At 46.7% G+C, this 18,571-nt stretch overlaps 1 protein-coding gene across 2 annotated transcripts in view; it reads right to left on the bottom strand.

Moving 5' to 3' along the window:
* The window catches only part of Rufy1 (RUN and FYVE domain containing 1), a 49,976-nt gene that overhangs the window by 21,635 nt on the left and 9,770 nt on the right, over window positions 1-18,571 (bottom strand). The window contains exons 1-8 of one of the 2 annotated variants that reach the window (XM_052758038.1): window positions 13,299-13,427; window positions 13,013-13,186; window positions 11,628-11,745; window positions 10,801-10,902; window positions 8,845-8,968; window positions 6,044-6,105; window positions 4,260-4,325; window positions 2,321-2,390 (exon numbers count right to left, since the gene is read on the bottom strand). In XM_052758038.1, the coding sequence (XP_052613998.1) occupies window positions 2,321-2,390; window positions 4,260-4,325; window positions 6,044-6,105; window positions 8,845-8,968; window positions 10,801-10,902; window positions 11,628-11,745; window positions 13,013-13,186; window positions 13,299-13,341 (759 nt within the window). In that variant the 5' untranslated portion in view covers window positions 13,342-13,427. Of the gene's footprint in view, window positions 1-2,320; window positions 2,391-4,259; window positions 4,326-6,043; window positions 6,106-8,844; window positions 8,969-10,800; window positions 10,903-11,627; window positions 11,746-13,012; window positions 13,187-13,298; window positions 13,428-18,571 lie in introns of those variants that run through there. The other variant, XM_052758037.1, reaches the window with a different exon arrangement.

Below are 18,571 nucleotides of genomic sequence, written 5' to 3'. Positions count from 1 at the left end.
CTTGCCTGTACACACACATGTGAATACCAGAAGTTGACAGTGGGGTCCTCTCCATTGCTCCGCCTTTTTTTTTCTTTTTGTTGAGGTAGGGTCTCTCAGTGAACCTCGAGTGTACTGTTTTGGCTAGGCTTGCTGGCTCAGCAAGGCCCTGGATCTCTGCTTCCCAGCATGGTGGTTACAGACGCATGTGGTCCTGCCTGGCTTTGACTCAGTGCTGGAGACACCGAATCAGTTCCTCATGCTTGTGGAGCAAGCATTTTACTACTGAGCCATCTCCCTGATTCCCATTTTTAGTTTCTTGATAAGCAGAAATATGTTTTATTGTCAAGGGAAATTAAAGATTTTGGAGGAAAGACTCGAACTTCAATCATCAGAAACAGGCCCCAGAGGAACCCCTCCTCCTGAAATGTGTCATCTTGGCTTCAGGGAAGGAAAGCTGGATCTGTTCATGAAGGTGTCTAGCAAGCGGCTATCACAGGAGGCGAAGGGGGCGGGACAACGCAGAAGCCGGACCCCTCCCTATTCCAGCTCCCGGCTCCAGCTTGCGGAAGAGGAGGGAGACCGGAGGAGCAAGAAGGGAATCATCTGTCCACTTTTCCTCAGCGGAGGGATCTTGAGGCACTGAACTGTCCTCTAAAATCCTTCAGAGTCCTCCACAGACCCCGGGCTGACCTTTCTAAATGACAGCAGTGCCTAAGGAAGACCTCCAAGGCTCTGAAGGTGTTAGCTGTCAAAAGGGAGAAGCATGCATGGCCATCAGCTCCTTCCCATCCCCGGATCCTCCTGAGGGATTCTCTATAGGACATCTTTTTTGTTTGTTTTTTGAGACAGAGTTTCTCTGTGTAACCTTGGCTGTCCTGGAACTTGCTCTGTAGACCAGGCTGGCCTCGAACTTAGAGATTCACCTGCTTCTGCCTCCCAAATGCTGGGGTTAAAGGTGTGCGCCACCACCGCCCGGCTCTAAAGGACATTTTCCTCTCCTGTTACATGCTGAAGAAAACATCCAGCCACTGAGTTCCAAGACTACACTCAGCCCTCCGGTTGAAGCATGCCACCTGGCTGGACAGCAGCGCTTTCTTCTAAAGTCAACCAAGTCTCCAGCCCCTCCCCCAGTGCTGCTTCATGGGTATTTATACCACAGCAAACTGACTTAATCTCTACATCAAAATTATAAAATTGATCTATCACCCTACTTGGAGACATTAAGACAAGGCTTAAAGACCTACCGCCTGCCTCCACAGAAACTCGAAGGCCTGCCTCCCAAGCAAGGTATGTGTGAGTCCCCAGGGCTAACTGCAGTGGCTTCTCCCATGACACTCCCCTGGGAAAACTATCTTTGTATCTCCTTCAGCTCACACAATCCGGAGCCCCTGCCCCGGGAGCCCCTCAGGAGAGCAGTCAGCCCACAGTGAGCCTTAGCAGGTCCTTCACTCACAGACCCTCCTGGCCCCTGCACCCTGCCTCTGTGCTGTGGGGTGTCCCTTTTTAAGTCCCTTCTCAAAGCTCTCCTCCTTCCTACTACCTGTGGAAAGCCTCAAGGCTGAGCAACCCCCCTCCTGCTAACAGGAGACAAGATGTGTCCACCAGGGAGACTGCCGGGCAGCGGGCAGCAAGCCTTCTTCCTCGGCCTCAGCCCTCCTTCTTCCTGTTCTCTCATTCTCTCTCTTCCTAGTGAGAAAGCAGAGAAAGACCATGCTGTGGGGAGACTGGATCTGTGCTCGCTACAGGCCAAAACAGAAGGGTGGGCTGGGGTGCCTCTCGGGCAGTCCATGCTCTCTGGGGCAGCAGGGAAGCCTGTGATCCTATAGCAAAGGTGGGTAGAAAAGAAAACTACCATCTCACGTCCACCCGATGGTGCTCTAACCAGAGGTGATCAAACAGGCTGCCGCCGGAAACTGCCTCAGGACCAGCTTCCGTGTCTCCCCGGGAACCCTTCACAGTGGAAGGAAAAGGCTCTGTCTCCCGTGCAGCCTAGCTCCACCTGAGGCTGGCTCCTTCCTCTTCCTCCCAGTAGGACGCTCTGGTCAGATGTACCAACCATCCCATCTCTTTCTCGCTATGCTTTTTCTTGTACTACGTACTGAACTAGGGCCTTGTCTATACTAGACAGACATTCTACCATGGCGTCCTCTTTACTTTCTGTGACAGGGTCTTCTTAAGTTGTTCAGGCTGGTTCTGAACTCACTCTCTAGCCCAGGCAGGCTTTGAACTTGCAATCCTCCTAAGTAGCTGGGATGACAAGCCTCCTGCCACCAGGCTGACATGTATCACTTCTCTTAACCTTGGGTCATGCTATTTTGTTTAAGCAAAAGTTACAAACCTCTTCTTGAAGCTTTGAGTTCGTCTTTTCCAAGCCATCTATCTTGGTTTGAAGATCCCCAACTGTGCAGCTGTAGAGAATAAACACACTGGGTCAGCCTAAACTTCAATCCGTGGACTGTTTTCCTAAGTGGTGAAGGAGAAGGCAGAGTCCTGACTTTCTGCATGAAAGGAAAGGTGCAGGGCTGCTCAGAATCTGAAGTAGGAACTCAGTGTGTCTGGATACTGAAATAATAACAACAACCAAAACTACTGTCAGCCGGGCAGTGGTGTGCACGCTTTTAATCCCAGCACTCAGGAAGCAGAGGCAGATGGATCTCTGTGAGTTCAAGGCCAGCCTGGTCTACAGAGTGAGTTTCATGACATCCAGGGCTACACAGAAAAACCTTGTTTGTTTGTTTTTTTAAGATTTATTTACTTTATGTATTGCTATGGGCCACAGGAATATAAAATAGAGATTCAGCTGTATATGATAAAGCTATACCTAGAAGGATCAAGGAATCCTTCTGGAGAAGCCAAAAATCAAGGAATATTTGGTGATAGCTGGACCCCCCCCACCATAGACCCTGTTAATGTATGAATGTTCTATCTGCATGTATGCCTTTATGCCAGAAGAAGGCATCAGATCCCACTAGAGATGGTTGTGAGCACCATGTGGTTGCTGGGAATTGAACCCAGGTCCTCTGGAAGAACAGCCAGTGCTCTTAACCTCTGAGCCATCTCTCCAGCCCCTTGTCTGTTTGTTTTTTAAATATTTATTTTATGTAAATGTGCTTTGCCTGAATGTGTGCCTGGTAGCTAAGGAGGCCAGTAGAGGGTATCAGAGCTCCTGGTACTGGAGTTACGGATGGTTGTGATCCACCCACATGGGTGCTGAGGATGGAACTCAGGGCCTTTGCAAGAGCACCAAGTGCTCTTAACCACTGGGCCATTGCTTCAGCCACTTCTACAACATTTTAAGTTACTCTTATACTGTGAAAAATGTAAAGAACCCGCCAACAGGACAACAGCAGGTTTGATGATAGCAACAAGCCATTTGACTGAGAGCAGGAACTTAGTTTCTGCTCTGCATGCCATGCCGTCTTTGCTGTGAGCATTTGAAATGCATCAACTCACTTAATTCTCCCCATAATTGGAAGTAGTCGGTCATTCTGTTAATCTACTTTGCAGATCATCAAACATAAGCATTTATGTTAAAGAACTTAAATACATATATGAATGGCTCTTTCTCTCACCCAACTCTGTGTGTGTGTGTGTGTGTGTGTGTGTGTGTGATGGGGATGGAACCTCATTTTTTTTTTTCTTTTGGGCATCTCTATTTTAAACTGGGCATAGTGACTCACACCTTTAATCTCAGCACTGGAGAGGCAGAATGGTGGATCTTTGTGTGTTCCAGGCTCCAGGCCAACCAGGACTACATATTCAGACCCTACTTCACACACACACACACACACACACACACACACACACACACACACACACTGTGCACATGTGTGCAGGTACCAATGGAGGTCAGAGCTGCCAGCTCCCTCTGAAATTGGAGCTGTAGGCAGTGGAGAGCTGCCTGAGGAGGGTACTGGAACAGAACTCTGAGAGCAATGACTTCCTAACTGCTGAGCTCTCTCTCTAGCCCTTCCTTCCATTTTCATAGTATTTGTTTCTTTCCCCAAGGCTGTGGGGTAGGGGCAGAGGCTGCATGCTCTGCGTATTTACCTCTCGATGCTGTGTAACAGCACAAACAAAGCCAAAGAGGCCCCCAAAGCTGTTTATCAGGAAGGCGTCCTCTTCCAGGCCGGACACATGAATGTGGCTTGAGTGATTACAACTGGTCTCTCAGTCTGGACAAAATGTAGCTATGACAGTTAAAACGGTGAGTCCCCTGCAAAGCTCTCCAGTATGGAGACAGAGTAAAACTGGCACTGAGGAGGAGTGAGCCTTACCTTAAGTGCCGATTAAGTTCTTCCACGTAGTTTTTCTGATCGAGGACATGGGTAATTCTTTCATGCCTTGTGAAAAGAGTACACAAAGATAACAACTTCTTAAGTTCATGTCAGACCGCTTCTAATGGTCCCCCACCCTTCTGAAGACTTTGCAGAAACCAAGAGGCAGTCAGAGCTATCTATGAGTAAACAGAGCAGGGCCGGCCTGACCCAGCAGCAAGGCCTGAGGACAGGCCACCCTGACAGCAGGTCTGCAGATAGACTGCCTGGGCTTCTGCAGGGCACAGAAAGCCAGGGGCATTTGTGCATGGTGAACACGCCTGCCTGCCACATGCAATGGCTCCAGAAATGGCAGAGGACTCAGTCTCACTTTCCTGAAAGAAGGGGATATACTCTGAAGGAAACAGACTTTGCAGAACACGGCAGAGCAACCTACAGGCCAGGGAAATTCGAGTCAAAAAGTCCTCACCATTTGGCAGTCAAGCTTTCCCTCTGACTGACTGATTCCTTTTTTAAAAAAATCCAATCATTTAAAAATGTATGTGTTTTCCTGTTTGTCAGTATATGCACCATATGCAAGTACCCACAGGAGCCAGAAGAGAGTGTCAGATCTCCCGCAGCTGGAGTTACAAGCAGTTGTGAGCCACCTGATGTGGCAAGCGTTCTTAACCATGGAGCCCTCTCTCCAGCCCCTTCTTTCTTTAAAACACATCTGTGTGTTTGTGTGCGCATGCACGTGCGCACGTGTAGGTAGGAGGACAACTTGTCAGTTCACTCACCCTCTGGGTCCCAGGGATTGAACCCAGGTTGTCAGGGTTGGCAGCAGGCACCTTTACCCACTGAACCATCTCACTGCTTCCTCTGACCTCTTTAAACACACGTTACATATGTAGTTCACACACACTGACATATGTAGTCACATACATTTACACATGTAGTCCACATAAAGTTACATGTGTAGTTCACCGTTTCATGTCACAGGCGCTGGTTTGTTTTTCAGTTGCTATTTTTTTCCTTCTTTTACATGTTCTTCCCTTTACACAGCTCTCCCAGGGAACCCACAGTAACGGCTTGAGTGAGCTTCTCTGGGCATATAACCATCACTCAAGCTAACATAAATGTAGTATACATATCATGCGTATATACTGAACTTTTGGCTTATAGAAAAGGAATACATATATTCCCTGGCATCCTACTTTTCCCACCCATCATCTTTCGGGAAAAATCTCAAAGTCCACTCTGCAAGCAGCTCTGATTCTCCCTTTACATCTGCATAACACACAATGGTGTGTCCACTACAGATGGCCCGTGATTCTTAAACTCCTTCCTGGTAGAGAATCTCAAGATGTTTTGGATATTCAAAATAAATACTGAAAGACTAATGAAATGGTCCAGCGGGTAGAGCACGTGCTGTGCAAGCCTGAGGACCTAAGGGCAGACAGAGAGAACCAACTCTGTTGTCCTCTGACCTACACGTGCGCTGTGGCATATGCATCCACTCACATGCCACACATGCGCACACACACGCACACGTTTGGAAGGAAGTGACCACAGCAGCTTCCTATGGGGAGAGGAGTGAGACTAGGCTGGAATGGGCAGAGGAGGTGGCATGAAAAGGAACTTTCACATGCATGCTCTATTCCAAGCTCAACTCCTGAAACGGTGAGGATGCCATGAGATTCACCTCTTGTAACTAAACTAACTCAACAAAGCTAAAATTGCAGAGCAAGACCAAGCCACTGTCTTGCTGGCTGGTGAAGAGCTACAAGCAGCACAGTACTCACTCTCTGTCACTGTCAAGATCCTGCACATCCTTCAGATAGAGGGAAAAGTCAATCACGCCAACCTGAGAGAAATAAAGGCCACAGGCTTAGATAAGACATGGCAGCCCTCATTCCCATAAACCTTGTAAGCCTTGAAATTCAGCATGATCATTCCACTACTGTACATGCATCCAAAGGAGGATCATGGTATTATTTATAAAGCAACAAAGGACAAAGGTTTTGGGGTACAAAATACTTTTATACTTTTATCTCTTTTTTGGGGGAGGGGTTTGAGACAGGAGGGTTTCTCTGTGTAGCTTTGAAGCCTGTCCTGGAACTCACTCTGTACACTAGGCTGTCCTCGAACTCACAGAGATCTGCCTGCCTCTTCCAGAGCTAGTGAAGTCATGGATTTTTGAGAGGAACCTACAACCACCACTTTACTAAACCAGCATTAATACTGAACTACATTCTTAGACCATTACAGAAAACCACAACCAATCAAAATGTAGAGTTGTGGAGCCCAGTCCCAATGGACACATCTGTAATACAACTCCCACCCTAAGGCTCAGGGATCATTGTGAAAGAGGGGATAGAAGGATTTTAAGAGTCAGAGAAAGCCGGACAGTGGTGGTGTATGCCTTTAATCCCAGCACTCGGGAGGCAGAGCCAGGAGGATCTTTGTGAGTTCGAGGCCAGCCTGGTCTACAGAGCAAGATCCAGGAAAGGTGCAAAGCTACACAGAGAAACCCTGTCTCGAAAAAAACAAACAAACAAAAAAACAAAACAAAACAAAACAAAAAAAGAGTCAGAGAAGCAGGGAGTTTGCTGTGAGGTTGTGTCTCCTCAGAATGTCTGGAGCACTACTTATGAAGTCTCATCAACATGACAGCCTAAACATGAGCTGAACAAGGACAACAGTAATAGATATGCTAATGAGCATGGGGGGTGTGAAGAGGGGGAAGCCCATGAGGCTTCAGCCTACACAAAGAACTGCAGGCAACTAAGGAACACTGAGATCTGGAGAAAGTCTTCCTCAGGGAAGAGCATACCAGTTGGTTATCTAACACTAAGTGATCAGCCCTTAAAACACACATACAAGTAACTTTATACAGACTGAGCAGGTTGTACTTATGTATTTAGGAATACACACACACGACTTTTTTTTTTAAGGGAATACAAACTTTCAAAGAAGAAAACCAACAAGTAAAGAGCCAACTTTGTGTCCTACTGAAGTGTATTAGAGAACAGGAGGGTGACTGTCTCCTAGTTCAACCTATGAGGGAATATAATCCCGGGAGGAGGCAAAGGCCCATGGGAAACTCAGAACAGTTTCACATGTTAAGCAGAAACACATGATTGGGGGGTACAGGAAATGACACAATGACCAAGTAGGCCTTATTTTAGGAACACAGCAGCAGTACTGTTATGGGAAAGTCACACATTAACTGTTCTGTTTAAGTCAGGTGCCAACCAAACAAGACATCGGATAGTGTTCAAAGTCCACTTCTAATAAAAACACAAAGTAAATTAGAAAACTAAAATAAAACAGTATATACATTTACCTTTCCTAGAGATATCCATCTGTCTGTCTATCTCTTTATCTATCTACCGATCTAGCTCTACATTTTTGGAGACCAAAGTCTCACTAAATGGTCCAGCCTGTCCTCAATCTTGCAACCCTCCAGCCCTGGTCCCCCAAGTACCTGGCTCCCAAGTATGTGCTACTATGCCCAGCTTAGAACAGGACTTTGATTTTTATTATTTTTTTTTGTGTGTGTGGATGTGTGTAAGCTTTTGTCTGTGGTGTGTGCACATTAGTGTGTATGCATTCAGAGGCCCCAGGCTGACTCTGGGTGTCTTCTGTGTGACTCTTTGAGCAGAGCCGACTATTTTATTAAAGGTATGTTATACAGGCTTCAGCCTAAGGATTAGAAAGAGGTGCTCAGAAGCCAGTGAGGCTCTTGAGAGCAGGCTGCGGGCTCACCTTTTTTTGAGAAGGGTCTCACTACCTTGCTGGCCCCAAACTCACTAGATCAGGCTTGCCTGGCACTTACAGAAATCCACCTTCCTTCTGCGTCCCCAGTGCTGGTATTAATGGCCTACACCACTACTCCCAGCCTATCTTTATTTAAAAAAAAAAAAAGATACAATGTAAAGTTTATTCTCTCTCTCTCTTTGAAAAAAACTATTTTTTGGGGGGGCAATATTTATATTTATTTGATGTGAATGGTTGTTGTGCCTGCTTGTGTATCTTGTATATCACATGCAGTGCCTGTGGAGGCCAGAAGAGGGCGTTGGCTCCCCTGGAACTGGAGTTAGTTGTTAGGGGTTATGTGGGTGCTGGGAACTAAACCCGGTTCTCTGGAAGAGCAACCAGTGCTTTTAGCCAGTGAGCCATCTCTCCAGTCCCATCTCTTTCTTTTTTTTTGAGACATGGTTTCATGTATCCCACATTGGTCTTGAACTTGGCTATGTACTGAGGATGACCTTCTGATCCTCCTGGCTCCACTTCCAGAGTGCCAGGATTACAGGCATGCACCACCATGCCTGGTTTACGTGAAGTTAGGAACCAAACCTAAGGCCTTGTGTATGCTCCGCAAGCCCTCTACCAACTGAGCCACGTCCCCGCCTCTGCCCATGCTACTTCTTCACTCTTCTGAGACATCCCCTTCCCACTTCCCCAGTACCGCAGTCTGCCCAATCTCTACCAAAGGCTTCCTGCCTTCTGTCTCTTTCTTAGGATCAGTACATGTCTGCAGATTTCATGTAAAAAAATTCCTGGCCTGATTCATTCCATCAAGGCCCAAATTCCATATTACCTGAGAATCCAAGTCTTCTCCCTTTAAGCAGAGATTGGCATCCAGAACACTGAGTCCCACCAGCAGACCGACAATCACCACGCCCTCTTCCTCCATCATTAGTGCCTCGGGCTCATAGAACTCACTGCAAGAGACTGACTTGTCAGGGAGCTGCTCAGAGACACGTCACTCCTCACTCCCCCCAGTGCTGCCTTGTCCTGCCTGGCTCCACCTGGCTTCCAGCCCCACCCTGGAGCAAAGGCCCCCAGGGAGCTTACTTCCTCCCACCACATCAAGCACTTCCTCTTCTGCTATGGTTAGATCCTAAGTGTCTCCAAAGGCCCATGTGGCAGAGTTGCTCCCCAGTTTAATGCTGTTAAAACCATAAGTGGGGCCAACTGAGAGGTCGTTAGGTCGCTGGGGGTGTGCTCTGAAGGGGGTGTGACCTTTTTTCCCTTTTCCTCTCTCTCTCTGTGACCAGGAAGCCAGCAGTTTTAAGTCTACCTACCAAATGCTTCCCTCACAATATGCTGCCTTGCCACAGGCACAAAGCAAGAGGACCAGGTATGGACTAAACTGTGAGCCAAACAAACCTTTTCGTTTTCTTTCATATATGTATGTGGGTGTGCATGCATATTTTCTCTGCATGAACTACAGTTTCCAAACCCAGTTTTTTAGTGGAGGTGCTGGGGATTGAACCTCACGCCTGCACAGCAAGCCGTTTATATACTGAGACACCTCTCTGGCTCTTTCTCTTTCAAATCTGATTCTCTCAGGTTCTGTGACAGCAACAGAGAGCTGCCGAGCTGCCTAGCAGGCTCCTCTGCTTAAATCTGGATCTCGAGCCTCCTCATCCACTCTTGGCCACTGTCTTCCTGTCTTTCTGCTTCGTGTCCTGTGTCTTCACTGGCTCCTCTCTGTACATGGAACTTCTGTCTCAAACACTAGGTCACCAGGGCTGGCCTGGGAGGTGGCAGTGCACAGAGGCCAACAGCCTGACAACCTGAGTTGATCTCTGGAACCAACTGGACTGAAGGAGAGAACTTAGCTCTGTGTGTGTGTGTGTGTGTGTGTGTGTGTGCGCGTGTGTGGTGCACACCTTTAATCCCTACACTCGTGAGGCTGACTTGAAAATTCTGAAATATCTGGGTCTAGGCCAAGATATAAAGAATATTTTTATCTGAACTGGATAAGAGAATTAACTCTAGAGGTTTCCGCCATATCAATTTTCAGTCTAGAGAAAATCCCATTTATAATGGCTACTTGTTTATACAGCCATAAATATAAAGAATGAGTCAGTCATAAATTTCAGTAATAGACACTATTTAAGATTTTTAAAAATAATTTTTAAGGTTTTATTTATTTTATATATATGGTGCTCTATCTGTATGTATGCCTACACACCAGAAGAGGGCATCAGATCCCATTATAGATGGTTGCAAGCCACCATGTGGTTGCTGAGAATTGAACTCAGGACCTCTGGAAGAGCTGTCAATGCTCTTAACTGCTAAGCCAACTCTCCAGCCCTTAAGTTTTTACTAATGCTAAGAAATACACATTTTATAAACTGGATATGAAATCTTCAGCTAGAATATGTACCTATGTTTTCTTACAAAAAAAAAAATCACCCACAGTCCCTAGTTCAAAAGTTATTTTATTCCTGTTATCATCCAGTCTAATAAGTACCATTTTATTGAAACTTAATTGAATGGGCTGCCAGTGAGTAAATTATAAGTATTGATATTTTGGGAGATTATCTTCAGAATTTCAAAATGAAGTCTCATTTACAAAGAGAGTCTTGTTTATAATGCTTCTGAGATGTCAGGGCTCAACAAAGAAACACTTCAAGCCTCAGAGCACTGAGATTAGCAAGGATTTCGATCTAAGCTATGGACATTATTCTAGTTCCTCTGTTTCACAAGGATCTACAGACCGTGCTGCAACTTCAGGGTAAAAGACAAACACATGATGGAATACCTTAAGAGATGCTTATTGTCTACGAGGACTTTCAGATAATCTGCCAGTTTCTTCTGCATGAGAGCAAGATAAAGCCACGCTCTGCCTCTTCCCACGGCTGTCCTAGAATTCAGAGAATCAGACCACTAAGGCATAACAACAGCAATAACTACAGAAGAAACTAAAATGAGCTAGGGGAGGGGCGCGCACACACACACGCACACACACACACACACACACACACACACACACACACACACACACATGGAGGTGGGGTGGGGGGGAGTCACATGGTAGTTTAGGGGTTAGAGAGGTACTGTGTGAGCAGAGAGAATGCTCACTGTACAAGTTAGGTATTTTTTTGAATTTTGCACCACAGGCACTTCAAGTGTTCAAGTCCCACAAGATTCTGAGGCACAGGCTCATATATGCAATTTGATATTTGTGCTAAAATACGTCGTAAGATGTACCACACTGGGCTGGAGACACAGCTGCAAGTTCCCTGATTCCCACGTTCCACCTGATGTGGGTGTTGGAAACAAAAGTCCAGTCCTCAGCAAGAGCAACACGCACTCTTAACCGCTGAGCCATACCCGCAGCCCCAACAACAGATTTAAACCATGTGAACCACGAGGCAACCGCTGCCTTCACACTCAGGAGCAGGAGTCTTAGGCCCAGGAAGGTTCACGTCTTACTTAAGGTCACGGGAACCATGAGCAGCAGAGGCGGGATTAGAATCCAAGCTGAGCATGGATCCCGGTACAGTGGTCCAAATCAGAAGAGAACTGAGGGGAAGCAAACAGCAGCGAGGAAAAAGCAAACATGCAGGCAGCATTAGCACTTCTTACTTTAATTCCGGAAGATTCCGGACACTGGTGGCTATATCTGATGCTTCAGGACAAAGTTTTTCCACCAGCTCCAATGGACCAAAGAAAGATTTGTTTTGGCCAATAAAACTCTTCTTAACTAAAAGAGAAAACAACAGTGTTAGTCATGAGAACAGGGTGCAGTTTCTTCTGGGGCCCACAGGCTTTCTTTCAAAAGCCAAGCACAGCTCCACAGCTCCACGCTCAAGTCTATGACCCGGCCTTTCGGACTAGGAGAGGCCACGGGACAAATCAGCTCTGCTTTCCTTTGGCAATGTGGTTTCTCTGTTATCATGATCTTTTCTTCAAGAACTTGCTGCTTATGAACTGAAATCTGCCACATCCTGCCACCTCTGCCCTGGTGGCAGCATCAGTGATCAACTCCTAACTGTCACAGCCACTTCCCTACTGAACTGCCACAGTAACCGAACTGCTTTTCCTAATACCTTCATCCCTTACCCTTACAATTTGTTCTCGATTTGGGAAAGGTTTTTTCTTTTCTTTTCTTTTTTTTTTGGTTTTTCGAGACAGGGTTTCTCTGTGTAGCTTTGCGCCTGTCCTGGAACTCACTTGGTAGCCCAGGCTGGCCTCGAATTTCTTTTCTTTTTTTAAGATGCAAACCAAGTCACATTTCTCCCTCAAACTCCTCCAAACTCACTTAGAAGAAAACACAGCTCCCTGTCATGATCTCTTAAGGGCCTGCATGATCCAGGCCCTCCCCACTTCCTGGTCTCATCTCCCATTCTTTCATTCCACACTCCCTGGTTACCGGGTGTCTGCCTCAAGCCAAGGTTGACCCACTCAGGACATCTGCACTTTGCCTCTGTTTGGTTTCGTCTCTTGTGCTAGGGAAGTTGTGGGCCCAAATCTCTGCACTGTTCTCTCTTCCCTAGATCTCAGCTCACGTGTCACCCCTTCAGAAGGAACTTTTCTTCTTGCACCTGAACGTTCCCTGTCTTCATCTCTACCCTCTTACTTGTTTTGCTCCCCCGAATCGGAAGCAGTTTCTAATTCTGTGTTTCTGTGTTCACTGTCTTGGCCTTTGATACTGTGTCCCCGAGGCCACTGAGAGCCACACGTGTTACTAGTGGTGCTCCTGCAGTGTGGCTAGTGCAGCCGAGGAACCGGACATGTGCTGGCGATGTAAAACATGGTAGATTTTAAACCTTACTATTAGAAAGTGCCTACCAGAGAGGTACGAATGGCCTCTGCAGCTTGCAGTGCTATTTGTACCGGACAGCACTGCTCTCGATCACAGGGAATTTGTTCTGTGCGCTATTCTCCTCTCCACACCCACCACATGCTTGGCACTAGAGAGGGCAAAGACTTAGCCCACATTTCTATGCTCCTAAACGCCCCCGGCTCACCTTTCAGCCCGTGTTTGAGGCAATGTTCCATCACTACAAAGAACTGCTGCAAGGGGGCATGGTCTGCATCCAGACTGCGTCCCAGGCTAAGGGCAGACTGGAGTAAGACCTTAATGCTGAGTTTCATCATGTGCATCAGGTTGGCACGCTCCTCCATCATCTGGCCCTTGGAAGCTGTGGGCACAAGCAAGGACAGCTTCGTTAGTGGGCTGAGTGGGGTTTGGAGGTGGGAGGGGTCAGACTGGCGCGGCAGCGGGCCAGGGGCTTGCTCAGGGTGAGGACGCACTGGCGGGAGGATATCCAGGGCTCGTAGTCAAGTCGCAGTCCATCTCTGCAGGCCACAGCTCCTGGGCAGCCTCCTGCACCTTGTGTGGAAGCAGAGACGGAAAGCCTCAGGCGGGATCCTTTCCCAAGCGGCTCCTTGTGTTGCTAGGGCGATGACTCTAACAAGACTCGCCGCGATTGGTTTCTTCCCTGACCAATGAGAAGACGCAAAGTCTGGGCTGCTTTGCCCCCAAGCTAGAAGATGTACAGAGGAAGCGCCCCGCCCCTGACCACTCCTATTAGACAAAGCCGGCTCAGGCCACGCCCACGGAGGAGGGCGGACATTATGCACCTTAGTCTTGGTCCAAAGGAACCCTGGCTTACAGGGTTTGGGGATGTCCTTATATCCTGTCTACTATACGTGCCTGCAAGAAAGCGTCCTCCCTTCTTTCCGGACCCCGAGCCTTCATCCACGACGTGTAGCCTTTCTATGTCATTCTATGTTTTGCACACACTTTAAAAAGTTTGTTAGAAATAACTACATTTCTGTTTCTACTATATTTGTCTTGTCACTTTGTTTGGAGAGGAAGAGTCTGTCTAGAGTTAGTACGGGACATCTAGGACAAGTGCTTACAGGATGTTCGCTTAAGCCCGGGAAAATGACCTAGAGTTAAAAAGTTTAGACTCCAGTACTGGAGAGATGGTTGTGCAGTTATGAACATGTACTGCTCTTTCAGAGGACCCAGGCCTACCATTCAGGCTCACAACCGACCGTAGGTCCAGCTCCAGGGCATCCTGCACCGTTTTCTGGACTCTGCAGGCACATGCACATACCCACCTTCCCCCCATACACACATAACTAAAAATAAAAACAAACCTTAAAAAAATTAGACTCCAAACTAAAAGGCCCTCAGGTGTGCTAGCTGCAGGGTGAAGGGGTCTCCCCGTGCTATGCTCCGGGGTCTCCCGTGCTATGCCCCCGGCTCTCGGCCTGGGCCACCCTTCACTCTTGTCCTTTGGTGCAGCAGGTCCTAGTTTGTTTGTTTGCAGCTGTCTGCTTGCTATCAGGTCAAGCAGCTTTCCAGTCTGCTGCCTCCCGGTGTTTTGTCTTCTTCTTCTTCCCTGCAAACCACTTGCTCAGTCTTTACATTTTTGCCCTTATTGTTGATATGTACATTCTGGAAGTGAGCACTGAGGAGGGCACAGAATTAAAAGAGAATATGCAGGTGCCATTTAAATGAAAATGAGGACATGACCACTCCTAGGTATAGTTGAGGAGGTTTTCATGTGGATACGAGGGAGAGCACAGCCAGAGGCATCTGAAAGAGTCCAGACTGAACATGGCCAGTAGAATAAGGGCCATGAGAGGAGAGAGAGGGCACAGGGTTGAAGAGAGGAGCCGAGGACCCAGAGTGGAGCCCGGGGGAAGCCAAGATGGAAAGTAGCCAAATGGTTGAGTTAATAGGAAAGGGAAGCTGGGAGAGGGGAAGGGAAGCTGGGAGAGGGGAAGGGAAGCTGGGTGAGGGAGAGGTTTAGGGTAGGGGGTGGGGTATGCCAGCCAGGACGACTCTGTAAGAGACACTTGACAGTAGGGAATGAGGGAGCCTAGGGGCTAGCATAGACCCTGATATGGTAATAGACACCACAGTCATAGGTAAATGGAAGAGCCGGATGTCACTTTTGCCAGGCTGAGGAGATGACTCCTTTTAGCAAGCAGGAACTATCTTCTTAAGTGCCCGAGGGAAGGCTGGCTTTTGTCTAAATGCCAGGCTTTGGGGAAAGGGATTTCTTAGGACCTAATACCACTTAATACATATATAGAAACTAAACAATAGTTAAATCTAAAACACAGGTTTATAACTTCAAATTTATAATAAAGATTAAGATTGCAATGGGGATAAAATTTCTAAATTCTTTTTGGCAAAACACAAGAAGTCCAGAGAGGGTTGCTGGGTCTCACAGTCTCTCAACATTTCATCTTGGCTTTGGGGAAGAAGAAGTGGGTTAAGTAAATCATTTGGATAGGAGTGGTAAAGTTATTTTTAACTTGAGAAAATCCTATTAATTAAATGTTTACATTATAAAGAGATTGGAAAAAATTGTAAAACGAGAAAAAACAAGAAAAAGGGGGGACTTATTCAAGAAAAAACATGAATATATCACAATCATAGAAAGTCTATAAAAATTTACTTACTTATTTGGTTTTTTGAGACAGTTTCTCTGTATAGCCCAGCCTGTCCTGGATCTCGCTCTGTAGACCAGGCTGGCCTTGAACTAAGAGATCTGCTTGCCTCTGTCTCCTGAGTGCTGGGATTAAAGTTGTGTGCCACCACACCAAGGCCCTGAGGTCTTTCAGTGAGGGCATTTTGAGACCTCAGGTTTCACATGCATTCTGCCCTTCCTTTATAAAGGCAAGTGATCCCTGAACCCAGTGGCTTGTCTCAATGCAGTGATATCAGGGGCAAAAGACTTTTGATTATATATATATATAGATATATCTATATATCTCTCTCTCTCTATATATATATATATATATCTTGCATTGACAAAAGGATAATGAAATAAGCAACATTTAGATCATTTTGGGTTTTCTGGGTTAAACAAGGTGTGTAAATGGAAGACTAACAAGTATAATTACCAGTTGGTAAGTCTTGGTGGAATTTTTTTTTTTATTTCTCAGAAGTTTGTGGAGACCCACAGAGGTTTCCTAGTGAGATCTGAGCTTGCTTTACCCAGCAGGGCTGCATAGGGGAATGACTGAACCACAGGCATGGTTACCAGCTGTTTGGAAGGGTCTGCACTTGGCTGTGCAGTGTGCTTTGATCTAGCAAGGAAAGGTCTTTTGCCCCACACCTTGGCATTGTTATAAAAAGCCCTTTTGAAGAGACAGAAGGGGCCGTTGGGTTTTGATCCAGGTCCTCCCGAAGCTATCCTTGTTTCTGTCTGTCTCTTCTTTACTATTTTTTTTTTTAATTTATTTATGGATACATTATTCTGCCTGCATGTGTCCTTGCAGGCCAGAAGAGGGCACCAGATCTCGTTATGGATGGTTGTGAGCCATCATGTGGTTGCTGGGAATTGAACTCAGGACTTCTGGAAGAGCAGTCGGAGCTCTTAACCACTGAGCCATCTCTCCAGCCCCCTCTTCTTTACTATTTTTCTATTTGAAAAGTTTCTTATTCCTCTCTCCTCCTCATAGGAATCCTTTAAAAGGTGGGAGCTGGCCTCCCACAGAAGTTGAGACATTCTTTTTTTTTTTTAAAGCATTTTTAAAGGTTTATTTTTATGCCGTGTATGGGTATTTTGTCTGCGTGTATGTATGTGTCCTACATGTGCCTGGTGCCCATGGAGGTCAGAAGAGGGTATATCATACATAGCCTTGGACTGGAGTTACAGATAGTTGTAAGCCTTTGTGTGGGTGCTAGGAATCAAAAGAGTCCTCTGGAAGAGCAGCCAGGATTCTTAACCACCAAGCCATTTCTCCAGCCCACAATTTTGTTTAAAGTCAGTATCTGGGCCCGCATGTTAAGATGGCTCAGTCTGCTAAAGTGTCTTCTGCCAAGCTCGAGAATCTGAGCTCTGGTCTATTCCTGGGACACACATGGTGGAGGAGAGAACCAACTCCTTCAGGTTATCCTCTGGCCTCCAGCAGCATGGCCTCCACACTACATGGACAAGAATGCACACAAAATAGGCGACAGATGAGTCGATATGCCCTGGAACTTCTGACCCTTTTTGCCTTTACCTTGTAAAGGCTGAGATTACTGGCATGTGCGACCATCCCCGTTTACCTTGTGTTGGGTATTGAATCCAAGGTCTGGTGCACACCAGGCAAGTACTCTGTAGCCACTGAGCTACACCCCCAGCTTCACGGAATGTTAATATGGGGTGGTGTTATCCTGCGCTGAACCAAAAGCAAGAACAATCCTGGGCTTTCTGGATTTTTGGAAATGTTCTCTTCTTGTTTTTATAGCTGACTAAAGTGAAGGGGGAAAGCTAGCCTGTGGGAGGTGGGAGGTCAGAGCCCCAAACCAGTCTTGTCTGCATAGCAAGTTTGAGGCCAGATTGGATTCCATGAGACTGTCTCAAAAAGCAAAGAAAACCAAACAAAAACCATGGACAAGAACAGGCTGACAAGTCGGGCGGTGGTGGCACACGACTTTAATCCCAGCACTCGGGAGGCAGAGGCAGGTAGGATCTTTGTGAGTTCGAGGCCAGCCTGGGCTACAGAGTGAGTTCCAGGAAAGGCACAAAGCTACACAGAGAAACCCTGTCTCGGGAAAAAAAAAAAGGAACAGGCTGACAAAGTTTGCACCATGACCCGGTGAGACAGACACAATGAGATAACTTTTTCCAGATTGTCTGCCACTATTCTACCTAGTATATATAGCTTTCAGCTCCTGGCTCCGCTAGCCTCTTGCCCCAGCCTGTGAATAGTTAAGACTCCATCCAGCCCTATCTAAAGAATTGTGAATTAAAGACTGCCCGAATGGGCACTGTTACTCATCCTTTAGACAGTTTCCCTCTAAAAGGCAAGATGTGCCTTTTGGTATATCCAGTGTGAATGAAAGCACCGAGTTGAGAGAGGAAAGCTGGGGAGCCGTGTGCAAAGACACTTGGAAAGATTCAGTACTACATATGAGTACTCATGCACACAAGCATGTGTAAGAAAAATCCCAACTTAAACAAGACAACTATGCACCCGAGCCCATGTGGGAGATTTTATTTATTTATTTATTTATTTATTTATTTATTTATTTATTTTATTTGGTTTTTCGAGACAGGGTTTCTCTGTGTAGCTTTGCGCCTTTTTCCTGGAACTCACTTGGTAGCCCAGGCTGGCATCGAACTCACAGAGATCCGCCTGGCTCTGCCTCCCGAGTGCTGGGATTAAAGGCGTGCGCCACCACCGCCCGGCTTACATGTGGGAGATTTTAAAAGAAAGCATCCACAACATTTCACAGCAATTTCTTTTTCCCTTCTCTCTCCTCTGTCTCTGTCTCTGTCCATCTTTGTCTCCCTTTCTCTCTCTGTCTCCATCTGTCTCTGTCTCTGTCTCTCCCCCTCCCTCCCTCCCCTCCCCTTCCCATCTGGGAAGGATGGCTCAGAGGTTAAGAGCACTGGCTGCTCTTCCAGAGGTCCTGAGTTCAATTCCCAGCATCATGACCATCGATAATGAGATCTGGCGCCCTCTTCTGGCCTGTAGGGAAACATGCAGCCAGAACACTACATAATAAATAAATAAATCTTAAAAAAAAGAGTTCTGCTACCATTCAACCTCTGCTCCTAAACCTG

The sequence above is a fragment of the Peromyscus californicus genome, unplaced genomic scaffold (genome assembly GCF_007827085.1).
Source record: "Peromyscus californicus insignis strain IS unplaced genomic scaffold, ASM782708v3 Scaffold_3__1_contigs__length_106647218, whole genome shotgun sequence".
Taxonomy (NCBI): domain Eukaryota; kingdom Metazoa; phylum Chordata; class Mammalia; order Rodentia; family Cricetidae; genus Peromyscus; species Peromyscus californicus.
This window is presented reverse-complemented; position numbering and strand designations above follow the sequence as displayed.